The following is a 12,574-nucleotide window of genomic DNA, read 5'->3' on the forward strand; positions in this document are numbered from 1 at the left end:
GAGCCCGGTGCCCCGTCCTCAGTCCCCGGCCTTGGGCTGGGCCTTGGCGCTCGGCGCCCTGGGCCCGTGGGGCCGGGCAGGGAGGCGTGCGGGGCTGCCGAGGTGGCTTCAGAAGAAGGCTGTGTGCTTTTTTGGGGAGAGATTGGGTACTGGTTGAACGACAAAGCTCAGAGGGTTTGTGGAAAGTGGTGCAGAATCTAGCTGGAGATCTGTGTCTAGTGGTATTCCCCAGGGTGTAGCACTGTGTCCAGCCCTGTTCAATATATTCATTAATGACCTGGATAGAGGGATAGAGAGCACCATTAGCAAGTTCACTGATGACACAAAACTGGGAGGGGTGGCTGACAGGCCAGAAGGTTGTGCTGCCATTCAGCGAGACCTGGACAGGATTGAGAATTGGGGAGGGATAAACTTAATACAATTCAACAGAGGCAAATGTACTGCATCTGGGGAATGAAAAGTCCATGTATCAGTACAAGTTGGGGGCTCATCTGCTGGAGGGCAGCTCTGGGGAAAAGGACCTCCTCATCCTGGTGGACAGCAGGCTGGCCATGAGCCAACAAAGTGAGCTTGCAGCCAAGCTAGTAGGTGAAGGGAGGTTATCTTCCTTCTCTGTTCTGCTCTGATGAGGCCACATCTGGAATAATGTGTTCAATTCTGGGCTCCCCAGCTCATAAAGGATAAGGAACTACTGGAGAGAGCCTGGTGCAGGGCCATACAGATGACTAGAGGAATGGACTGTATGCCTTATGAGGAAAAGCTGAGAGAGCTGGGTCCATAAGCATGGAGAAGTGGAGACTGAGGGGGGATCTCATAAATGGTTATAAATATTGAAAAGACAGATGTCAGGAGGATGGGTCCAGTCCAGGGCACCTCTGGGCGGCCCGGCCGGTGTGCGTGGGGATGGAGCTCCTGCAGGGTGGGCAGGGCACGGGCCGCTGCTGCTGCTGAGGAACCCGGCGATGAACCGGAGCGGGACGTGCCCTGTGTCACAGCAAGGATATGAGGGAAGCGCTCTTAAAAGGCTGTGCTGCCCTTCTAAAGCTGCTTTTTTTTTTATCGCTGTGGTTTTGTAATCTCCTGAGTGGTAGGAGGGCTGCTGGTGAGCTTTGGTTAAGATTTACGTGGGTATTGAAAAAAGGAGGCGCATTGGTTAATGTCTCTCTAAAGCATCCCTCGTTCTGACCGCTACCCTGAGCAGTCCTGACTACAGGCAGCGGAGAGCTTGTAGTTCCAGTCTGGAATGTGGCTACTTTGGGAACAGCAGAAGCCTTAACCTTCCAAACAAATAACTGAAAAGGGGCAGAACTGGTCCAGTGAGTCTCACTGGTCACCTCGCTGTCCTTAAGTCCTTCAGATGAGCATATGCACGACAGACCACGAGAGCCATAGTAGGAAGGCCAAGGAAAACACTTGGGGCTTTTCACGTGTGCGTCAGAGAATCATAGAGTGGTTTGTGCTGCAAGGGATCTGAAGGGCCATCTAGTTCCAACCCCCCAGCCATGGGCAGGGACACCTCCCATTAGACCAGGGTTTTCAAAGGCCCATCCAAGCTGCCCTTGAACACTTCTAGAGAGGGGACATCCACCGTTTCCCTAGGCATCCTGTTTCAGTGTCTCACCAGCCTCAAAGTGAATAATTTCTTCCTAATATCTAACCTTAATCTACCCTCTGCCAGTTTAAAACCATTCCCCCTCATCCTGTCACTACTTGTCGTTATAAAAAGTCCTGCCCCAGCTTTCATGTAGGCCTGTTCAGGTCCTGGATGGCCAGTATTGTAAAAGTGAGTCTCCTGCCGTGTCACATGAATAGTTCAGTTTATGGTAGTTTTCTGGTCTTTTTCATCTAGTTAGGCTTTCATTAGAGAAACAGGCATTTCTGGGCACTCTAACCCAAATATAACTACCAAAGGGAGTTCAGAGGGGAGTGTGCTCACTGTCCAAGCTTCTTTTCAGTGAGGCTAGTAGGGAGATTTGAAATGATTATTTTATTTTATTGTGGTGGTTGTTTGAGATGTGATGGGCAAAAAGAGTCTGAGATGTTAAGGTTTGTATTACAAAAATAGAGGTGGTAAAAAAGATGCACCTACCAGGGACCTCCTGGTTACAGAATTAAAGGGGCTGGTTTTAGCTGCTGCAGTAAATTCTTGTGAACTGTTTGGGTCTTGTGGTATCTTTAGATTATTATGATTATTTCTTTTTAGAAGTTGTCATTCTAGAACACACGGCTTTTGAAGTACTGTAGAACAACTCTTCTTTGGTGTGTTTTAGATTAAAACTTAACCTTTTTTTAAAGATGCTGCTAAAAGGTTCCCCTTGCAGTGATGAGAAAGGTACTCAATAGAAGTTAGAGAGGAAGAAAATAATCTCTTTAAACCAGAAGAAGAGAGGACTGTGTTCCAGGTGTCAGAAATGTGTGACAACCCAGATATTGATTTCAAAAGATTAACTTGCATTCGGTTCAATATTATCTTCTGAGCTGTTATGATAGTAAAGAAAACTTTCCAAATTAGTCTTAATACGATGTGATGCCTGGGTAGCTTTGAAAGGCCTAATCTAGGCAGAGTCATGCTTGTTTAACTGAAGTCATGATGCTAAATGAATGCAATTTGCTATATGGATACTTACCAGATTAGCTTGCACTTACAAATTGCAGGTGTAATTAATATGACCTCGTTTAAACTGGTATGAGTGTGTCTCTGTGATGTGGTGGTGGTTTAAATTCATGCGAGTTCTCCTCACATAGCTCTGTAGTGTCTCAACTGGCAGTGCTGTTGACAGTGCTGAGTTGCAGAGAATTTCTTGATGAAACCCATCAGGAAAATTAAACTGGGAAGACTGGTCCATTTTGTAGCAAAGTAGTGATGGGATGAGTTTAAGAGAGTTACGTGGATGATCAAAGATGTGGAAAACTTCTATGCAAGAAGCAACTAAGCATACTAGATCCTTTTAAGCTTGAAAACACGGTTGCAAAGGTACCCAGTATAGGTCTATATCCTCTCTATGCTACTTGTAATTTTAAACAAAGGATGAACATTCACTGTCAATACAAATTTAGAATTATCAAATTAAACTAGCAGCTGACAAGCTCAGAACAATAGGAGAGGCTGGTTCTTCCCCTAATCTGTGGCTGTGCTGTGAAACTCCCTGCCAGAGGATGTTGCAGCTCTTAAAAGCATATTTCTGGCTCAGACAAAAACTGAAAAAAGAAATTATGGAAGCAAAAAAGCAAGGACATTAAATGCAAGGTGCTGCCTTGTGCTCAGGCAGTGCCTGAGCTGCAAAATGTTGAGTGCGTGTCTGGAGAAAGTATGTTTGCTTCTATTGCTGCTTCTGAGAAGGCAGTGGGTGATCAGTGTTTATGCAAAAGCATAAAGATAGGGTAATGGCTAACCTAACCTTTACTCGGTAAAGCTGTTCTTACAGGATCAAAAAGCTGTGGGTAGCACCTTGTGGTCTGTGTGTGGTCCTGCAAAGCCACTGGTCTGAGCTGAGGCAGGGTGGGAGGACTAACTCTGCAGGGCTGAAGGAGGAGATGCAGGTAGGACCTAGCCCTTTCTGCTTTACCAACACAGAGGGGTTGATCTGCAGGATTTATCTTAGCCTTTGTTGGTGGATCATCCTCTGTTGTGTTGTAGCTTGCCTGGTAAATATTTCCAAGCACACTGTAGGCACAGCATCTGCAATATTATTTGCCAGCATGCAAAATGATTACAAGAGTGTGGTTAAAATGGAAGTGTGTCCATGAACTGCAAGTTAGAATTTGAATTTAAACAAAACTCATCTCTGCTGGACTGATTTTAATAATCCAGTCAAATTTGTGGCTGCAGAAACTACTAATTCTTCTGTGAGAAGAATTGCTCAAATGTGCTGGCAGGTGACAAGGCATGAGAAGACTGCTCAGGGAAGAGTTTTTTTTCTTTGCCCCCACCTCTTCAGTTGGCTTTGATCTGTTCTATGAGGGTCAGAAGAGGAAAACCTTATTACCCTGTTGGAGGTCAACGTGTGTGTGATATGGCTTTTTGCCAGTATCTTAATTAGGGAATTCATAAAAGCAAAGGGTGGCTGCCAGTTCCTGAAAAGCGCTTTTAGCCTTTCTGCTGGAAAGAAAGCTTTTATTAATTCATTACAAAATGTATTAAAAGGGATCCAGCTCAAGTCTGTAAGCAAAGCTGCTTCTTTCTCTCTTTGTCCCTGCCTTGATGTGAGCCATTTCAGGCTCCCTGGCCAAGATGGTCCCAACAAATGAGATTTGCAATAACCATGTAAGCCAGTTTGGACTGAAATCTGCTCCAGGTCTCTCTGGTTGAAAAAGGTCTCCAGATTGCAAGTGAGTGTTGCCAGAATTCAACAAAAATGGCTTTATGCCTAGTCATACCTTGTGGTGCAAGGAGGCATCTAGTTTTAGATCCCCGTCTGTGTCCAAAGCTGCTGGGACTTGACTTTCTGTAGTGGCTTTTGAGGCAGCTTTGTGTGCCCTGAGCTGTTGCCTGGATGTGCAGCACCTGTTTCACTTGCTCCTTTTAACTGACAGTACTTAAATATCTTACTGCAATACAAGTCCTGTGTCCCTGCTACAGGCCATGTGAACCCAAGGACTTGCATGTGAGCTTTCTGCATGCTGTGCTTCAGCTCTGTCGCCCAGGGGATCTCCTTCATGGAAGGGAGAACCTGGAGGAGCAAGCGTTTGTCTTTGCAACTTACAAGCCACTGTGCTGAGATTGCTATGAAAAAGACAAGCCAGTGTGAGGTATGGTGAAGGCTGAGATAAGTGACCTTGCCTCTTCATTTTCATGTGGGCCTCCAGTAGGCCTAGGTATGTACCCCAACTAATCTTCTCATGTATTAGTCAGTAGAAGAGAAAGCTTTCCATCTGCAACAAGCTCAGGTGTGCACCTGCTTCTGGGATTATTCTTTTGGAGAGCTGCTGTATGGAATTATGCCAGAGCTCTACAGGTTTTCTTGTGCAACAGCTTGACAGGCTCCAGCACCCATGGGAGCTTCCTCAGCAGCCCAGAGAGTAATCAGTATTTTACAGGCATTGCTCTGATTTCTCCCTGTGGTTATTTTCTGTTTCTCTCTTTCCTTTGCACTACAGTGAAGAGTTAATTGGATGACTGAGCTGCTGAGAGACTCCTGGGTTGCAGGAACACATCCCAAATCCCAAGTGAGGCACTGACATATCAAGATCAGTGGATCAGTGTCTGAGGCTGCTTGTGTAAAGGAGCCATCACCAGGAAGCAGATTGTATTGTCTTAATTTAAAAGTAGGGAAACTGACACACAGTAAAGGGATAACATCTGGGAATCTTCACTCTCATCCTTCCTTGCAACCCCTAATGTCCCAGAAAGCCTAAAGAAAAATAGTGAGATTCTGGCAGAAAATTATTTTGTTCATTCAGCAATCTGTTCCTCCTTCCTTGCTTTTTAAAAATTAATTATTTATTTTCTGTCCCTTGTGCCCCCAACTCAGCAAAGCTGATGATGCAGTTCTGTGGCATGTGTTTTATTAGCTAAATGATTGCTCTCCAGCAGGGGACCCAAACTTTGGTTTTGATTTAAGAGCCGTAAAACCAGGTGAAACTTTTAAGGTACTGTGTGGAATCTGGAGAATTTTTAGTCAGCAGAAAATAAAAGCATTGGCAGAAGTGGGCAGAATATCCTCTTATGTCTCATGAAATGACAGAAGTATGGGCAGAGAATGTTCTGGGGAGAGCAACTGCAAACTGAGCAGGAGGAGCAGTTCTGGAGGGAGGAGAGGAAATGCGATGACATGGACAATTTAGTGGTGGGGTTGGCAGCTGACTAACCAAAGCTCTCATTAAATTGTATTACTTTATTTTTAAACATCCTTCCAGGGAAGGCGTGGTGCATTATACTAAGTTTACTGGCTAAGGAGGAGCCTGGTAGCACATGCTGAAGTACTTCTTGCTGTGTGTATATGTGCGGTTTTCCAACAGATAAGTGAACAGGGAGACATTTGCAAATGGTAGGTACTAGTGGGGGGAGATCGTCATTCTTAAATTGGACTGGACAGATGCCCCACTTCCACACTGCTCCACTCTGCCATCAAATTAACTCGCTGGTGTCATCAGAGCTGACTTGGGTGAAGCCTTTGGTCAGCCCTGGAACAGACTTGGTTTAATATCTGAGTTGTAGTGGATGATGGATAGAGATGAGCAGCTGGAGTTAACATTTTCAACTGGCGCAGCTGGGTATGGAGGTGGACAATTATCTTTGCCCTGAACTAATGCATTTTCAGCTAACATGCTTCAAAAATATGTGTCCCCATCCAGGTAAACCCAAGCATAGTCAAACACGCAAGTGTCATTCCCTGTTCTCTGGGATCAGATGATGTGCCTTAGTGCCTCCCTTGGTCTCAGGGGAAGCTGTGCACATGCCTTTGGGGAGCTTGGCATCTTAATAGCCCTGGCAGAGCTGCCTAATAACAAGGGACTTTGAAATTGTCATCTGGTTAGATGCAACAGTTTATTTGAGCCTTGTTGTATGTGCCCCCCTCCCCAGATCTACTGTGGTCCTTGCAGGGAGACTGTTCAGCTGTGGTGGCTTAACCCTGATGGGATGCCAGGTGCTCACCAAAGCTGCTCTGTCACTCCCCTCCTCAGCTGGACAGGGGAGTGAAAATATTAAATACTTGCAGGTCAAGAACAGGACAGGGAAATCACTCAGCAGTTACCATTACTGGCAAAAGAGACTTGACTTGGGGAAAAATTAATGTAACCCCCTACCCCTCCCTTCTTCCCAGGCTTAATTTTACTCGAGTTCTCTTCCTCTACCCCAATGGCACAGGGGGTGAGGAATGGGGGATTCAGTCAGTTCATCATGCAGTTTCTGCTGCTCCTTTCTCCTCAACAGGGTGGACTTAGCACAGTCTTACTCTGCCCCAGTGTGGGGTCCCTCCCACAGTCCTCCTCAGACTCCTCCAGCATGAGTCATTCCGACAGGTGACAGTTCTTCGTGACCCTTCCATGGGGTGCAGTCCTTCAGGAACAGACTGCTGCAGCCTGGGTCCCCCGTGGAGTTACAAGTCCTGCTAGCAAACCTGCTTCAGCATAGGCTCCTCTCTCCATGCATTCACAGGTTGTCCAAGAGCCTGCTCCAGCATGTGTTTCCCATAGGGTCATAGCCTCCTTCATGCACATCCACCTGATGCAGTGTGGGGTCTGCCCCAGGCTGCAGGTGGGTATCTGCTGCACTGTTAACCTCCAGCCTGCCTCACCATGCTCTTCACCAGGGGCTGCAGGGGAATCTGCTTCAGCACCTACGAGCACCATCTCCTTCTTCACTGACTCCAATGCTGTTTCTCTCACATATTCTCACTCCTCTCTCCTGCTGCAATTGCTGTTGTGCAGGGTGTTTTTTACCCCTTCTTAAATATGTTATCACAGAGGTGCTACTGGCATTTCTGATGGGCTCAGCCTTGGCCAGCAGTGGGTCCATCTTGGAGCCAGCTGGCACTGACTGCATCAGAGGGGAAGCTTCTAGCAGCTTCTTACAGAAGCCATTGCTGTAGCCCCCCCCCTACCAAAACCTTGCCACATCAACCCAACAACTTAGCTGACTGGCTAAACTCTTTTTTGCAGTTTGCTTTGTTCTCCCCTTTATGTGACACATCTGCTCCCATCCTGCCTATTTATAACGCTTGCCTGCCTCTCCTGAGCAGAAGGTGTGAGATTGCTAATGAGCTCAGGATGGAGCTGATCCCCCAAGCAGCAATAATTAGGGATCACTACCTTTGATTTTGTTTCCCGTATCACTCTTTATGGGAGCATTTGTGGTCTGGGCCACCTCTGAGGCTGATGTCCAGGCAGCTGGTGTTCTCCCTCAGTGCTTTACCTGGTGTTGTGTTGCTTCTTAGCTTCTGGTTTGCAGTGCTTCCACCACAGAGAGGCCATGCTGCCAGCCATCTAGCCAGCCTTGGCTTTGCTTGGAGAACCAGACACAGAAGGACTGTTGTGCTAAGTATGGAGGCAGTAGTGAATGCTTTCTTAAACATACTGTGCAGACTGCTGTTGTAGATACAGTTGGGTAAAAGAGACAGTAGGTATCAGTGTTTCCCCTTTGTCCCCTCTTCACCCAAGCAGACAGCTGAGGGTACTCTGCAGTCAGTCCCATGAATTTCTGCATCTATTTCCAGCACTAGATCAAGACTGTGCTCTTCAGGCTTTGTCCAAGGCCAGTATTTCTCATTTTATCCTGGTCTAATTGCATAAAGATGCCTTAGATCCTATCTTTGCTTGTGGAGCCACATGCAAAGAAACTATAGCAGGTTGGAACCAGATGAGATCTTAGCAAAAGGTGCTGGCCAGGGATACAAGTGGCAGTGTTAGAGCTGGCTTGGCTGTGTCTGGGATGCAGGCTGATGTAAGAGGTGGTGGGCTCTCTACTGTGATCTCTGCACAGAGCTGGGACTATTCCTTCCTTAATTTGGGGAAGAAAAAGGTGAAGTGGCTGTCCTGTCACCCTTCCCGTCTGAGTGAGGATGGATCCATGTTAGCTAACAGAGAAAACAACAGCAACGTGGTGTTTTTCAGATTGATGGACTGGAGGAGAAGCTGGTGCAGTGCAAACAGAGCATGGAGGAGCTGGATCTGAAACTGCGCAAGAAGCTCAGCCCCGAAGGAAGGTATTATTGACCACCTCCCTTCCCAGTTGTGCCTGTGAACTTCATCTGGCTGTCATGCTGCTGTAATACTAAGCAAGGGCTCTTGAAGGGATGGGAATGTGGTTTCCCAGGAAAAGGATCTTTTCCCCAGTTTGGAGCTTGCTTGGGGAATTTGCCAGGGTACGAAGTTCAGTGTGATTATGGAGGGAGCTTTATTTTATCAACAGTCTTACCCTCCAGCCTGCACTGCAACCAGCCAAGCAGTACCCAAAACTTGCCAGTTCATTTGCATGGCTGGCTCCTGGCCTGCTAGGAGAGTGTTCTGCAAGTCTGGCAAAGGTTCCCTGCACATTGCTACTCAAGCCTGCCAAAGCTGCCTGAGGTCAATCAGAGGATACAGGCAGCAACCTCTGCTGAGGGCCAAAACAGACTGGGATACAACTGAGAAAGGCACTGAGGGAAATTATTCTATCTGTGCCTGAGTTGCAAATGTATCTGGATGTAGGAATGCAAAGAAACACAGCTTTTACTTGGAAAAGGGAAGAGGGACAATTCCCCTGAATCTGTCACTGACATAGAAGAAGCAACAGCAGGCTTCTAGAGCTGAGACTCGAGTAAGGGCTTTGACCTGTATTTTGTAGCAGATGCAGGCAGAACCTACTCTTTCTCTAGAGTGTGAAGCAAGAGATCCTAAATCTCCTGGTTAATTCCCAGATCTGTCTGCTTGAGGACATTCTTGTAGTCACCAGTATCTTATTGCTCTGCTTCTAGCAAAACGACTGGGAAGCTCAGTTGTAGGGCCAGGGAGCAGTTGGGTCCTTGTGACTGCTCTACAGTGCAGCTCTACAGAACCCAGTTAGAAGTGATACTAGCAGTGGTAGCATAGAAACATAGAATAATTTTGGTTTGAAAAAGATCTTTAAGATTATCAAGTCCAACCATTACCCCAAGACTGCCAAGTCCACCACTAAAAAAATGTCCCTTAGCACCACTACTACATGGCTTTTAAATACCTCCAGGGATGGTCACTTGACCACTTCCCTGGGCAGCCTGTTCCAGTGGCTGAGAACCCTTTTATTAGCCTCAGGTTTTCTTCTTTGTTCCCCCTTTCCACTCTGTTACTTTGCTCTGTCTACCGTTCCTTGAGCCAGCCTGTTTTTCCCTCTTCCTTTACTGGTGTTTTATATCTCCATCCATATTTGGACAGGGTCCTGTCCCTCTTCTCTAGCTCATCTCATCAGCCCTTCATCCAGGCCTAAATAATTTTTACTGTCTGTATTCTTTATCCGCTGCTGAAGTAACCAACAACAGTTGTGGTAACTTGACAAGATAGAATATATCTGTATGGTTTCTCTCTGAAATACAAGGTCTAGAGCAAAGAATTAGGATTAGGGATTCCTGGGACCTTTTCTGAATTTTACAACATGTATGGAGATGGAAACAGAAATTCTGTTGCCGTAACACAGATTATTCAGAAAAATATAGAGGAAGGTACCATGATCAAAATTATTGATTCAGTGAGGAGTGCACAAAGGAGAGCTCTGCTTTCCCATTTTGAAGTTCAGTTGTCATGAATTTTCAGGTCTCATTCTCAAAGCCTCTTCTCTTGGCTCTTTTCACAAGGCCAGTTTCTAAGTAGCAGCTCAGCCCTGTTGGTAAATCTGTCTTCTCACTTCCTCCTGACTGTACTCTGTTGCCTTTCCCAGGTGTCTTTAAGAGCCCTCTCCTCCTGTGCTGCTCTGACTTAGCTTGCTTCCTTGCCCTCCCTTACTTAACTAGCTGTACACATAGATTCAGATCTCTTTCTTCCTACAGGTCCTTCTCTGCCCCAAGGGGAAACAATGAACTGTTAACACTTACTGCCTCCTCTGAACCAGGAGATAAATTTGTTAGTGCATATTTGTTTATATAGAGTCTGAAAGGAGTGACACTGTCCTCGCTGCTCTAATGGAAATGCTGCTGCTTTCAGGCAATTTGCTTTGCATTTATGTTTTAATCTATCTATTAATTAATCATCTTGTGCAGTTTAAGACAAGGACTGGATTGGCCTGACTGATTTTTTTATTGCTATTATCCTGAGTCTTAGTTGTTAACAGGTTGTTTGACTGGTTTTTAATGGGCTTGGATTCAACTTGTTTCCTTGAGTTGACCAATTTCTGTAAATTGGATACCTCTGACAAAGGGATCCCAGCTTCAGTCAGTGACAAGATTTAGCAATCCACCCCACCAGATGTGTTGGGGGGCAGGATCCTGCAGAGGTCCTGTAAGGGACCCTGCCTCTTCCCATAGCAATGGCAGAGCTTCCTACCCCACCCCAGGGGGTTCTTTGACACACAGATCCCTTTCTAGCCTGTTTGACACTGACACTGTCATGAAAGGAGATATATGAAGCAATTTGGGGGAAGGAAAAAAAAAAATACAGAACTGCTGCATCTCATCTCTTGCACAGCTGGAGAGTTCTAAACTGTCGCCTCCCCACAGTGAAGGGTGAGGGGCCCATTTTGTGAGAAGATATCACCAGCAGTGGGACAGTTTCTCTTCCATCATATAAGCAAAGAAGGCTGGTTTGTGCCTTACAGGTAATGAACTCCTCTTCTCATTACAGAAAGTCACTGGAGAGGGAGAGAAACCTACTAATGACCAAAGCTGACAACTATGGTAAGAGCTTCATTAAAAATGGTCCCTCTGGGCTGGATGGGATCAGTGCTGCATCTTAGCTTTGTCTTGAGGCTCCTGCCACCTCTGACTTATGCCTTTGAATTTAGGCTCAACCAAAGGGAGCTAGACTGAGGGAAGTCTAGTCAGCATATTATAACAGGCATCTGGATCCTCCCACCTGAGCTGTGGAAAAAAATAAGCATCAACTAATGAGGGGGGAAAGATGTCCCCCAGATTACTAGTCTTCAGATAATCTTAGCCAATGGACTGACTTGAGTGGCTTTTAACATTCAGCCCCCTACTTTTATTTTTTATTTTTCCTTCTTTTATTTTTTAAGAGGCACACTGAGCAAGCTGCCAAGTGCTATCTGGAGTGTAGCAAAGTATGCCTTCTCTGGGGAAGGTTCTCACTGCATCAGTTTCTGGGGCTGTTCAGCACACAAGCATAGAGATTCACACTGACATGCTGCCTGCAATTCCAGAGAGCCAGGGTTTTCCCTTGCTGCAAGTCCTGCTGTATACAGTCAAAATGAGAGTCCCTCCAAGCCACCACACAATTGACAGCACTTTTATTCCCCTAGGGATGCTGGTTTGCATGCCTTCAAGTTCCTGTTTTGCTAACTGCATGACAGCACTCTGAAGCCATGCAAGCACTGGAGCTTATACAAGAGAAATGCAAGTGTTCTTTTAGGCCTGCAGTGTTGAAGAGTGGGGTATGGCAAGCAAATTTGTAATTTTTAACTCATGTTTAAAGGACTGTTTCCAAAAGACTAACAGTTACTATAAAATCATTAAAAGCTGTTCCCTAAGGACATACCACTAGAGACAGCAGAAGACTCTGCATGTCCCTGCCACCCTTTTTCCAGCAGTCAGCCCTCACTGCTAGCATCAACAGAAGAATCTGACAGGCTGCTCAGACAGCTGCAACAGCCTCACCTAATGGTGATGGCTGCTTCTCCTGGAACGGAACAGTGCATGTGCACTCAGTCTTTTCAGATCACTGCTGTGGCCTCAGATTAAACCTCTGCTTATTCCAGCTGATGCACTCAAGGCTGTGAACAGCAGTTGCTGTCACTGGCATTGCTCCATCAGTTTCAGCTGGGACTACTCTGCTTGGGGTTATGTGATCCCCTACCCCTACCACCACCTCTGTAGCCCTGCAGATTCAAACAGTTTGCCCTGTGGTTGCATGAGAATGCTTGTATTAGGTGAAGAATGAGGCAGAAAGAACAGATAAAAGCCTCTCTTGATTTCAGCACCAGTAAGGGAACCTGCAGGACCAGGGCATTCCT

The 12,574-nt window shown here is 46.2% G+C and overlaps 1 protein-coding gene across 1 annotated transcript in view; it reads left to right on the top strand.

Annotated features, from left to right (window-relative positions):
• The first annotated feature begins 464 nt into the window (after positions 1-464).
• Positions 465-12,574, top strand: part of CCDC167 (coiled-coil domain containing 167) — a 13,617-nt gene continuing 1,507 nt past the window's right edge. The window contains exons 1-3 of the mRNA XM_010006172.1: positions 465-584; positions 8,524-8,645; positions 11,230-11,282. Of these exons, the coding sequence (XP_010004474.1) occupies positions 465-584; positions 8,524-8,645; positions 11,230-11,282 (295 nt within the window). The remainder of the gene's footprint in view (positions 585-8,523; positions 8,646-11,229; positions 11,283-12,574) is intronic.

Source organism: Chaetura pelagica, unplaced genomic scaffold, assembly GCF_000747805.2.
Source record: "Chaetura pelagica isolate M959 unplaced genomic scaffold, ChaPel_1.0 scaffold271, whole genome shotgun sequence".
NCBI classification, from domain to species: domain Eukaryota; kingdom Metazoa; phylum Chordata; class Aves; order Apodiformes; family Apodidae; genus Chaetura; species Chaetura pelagica.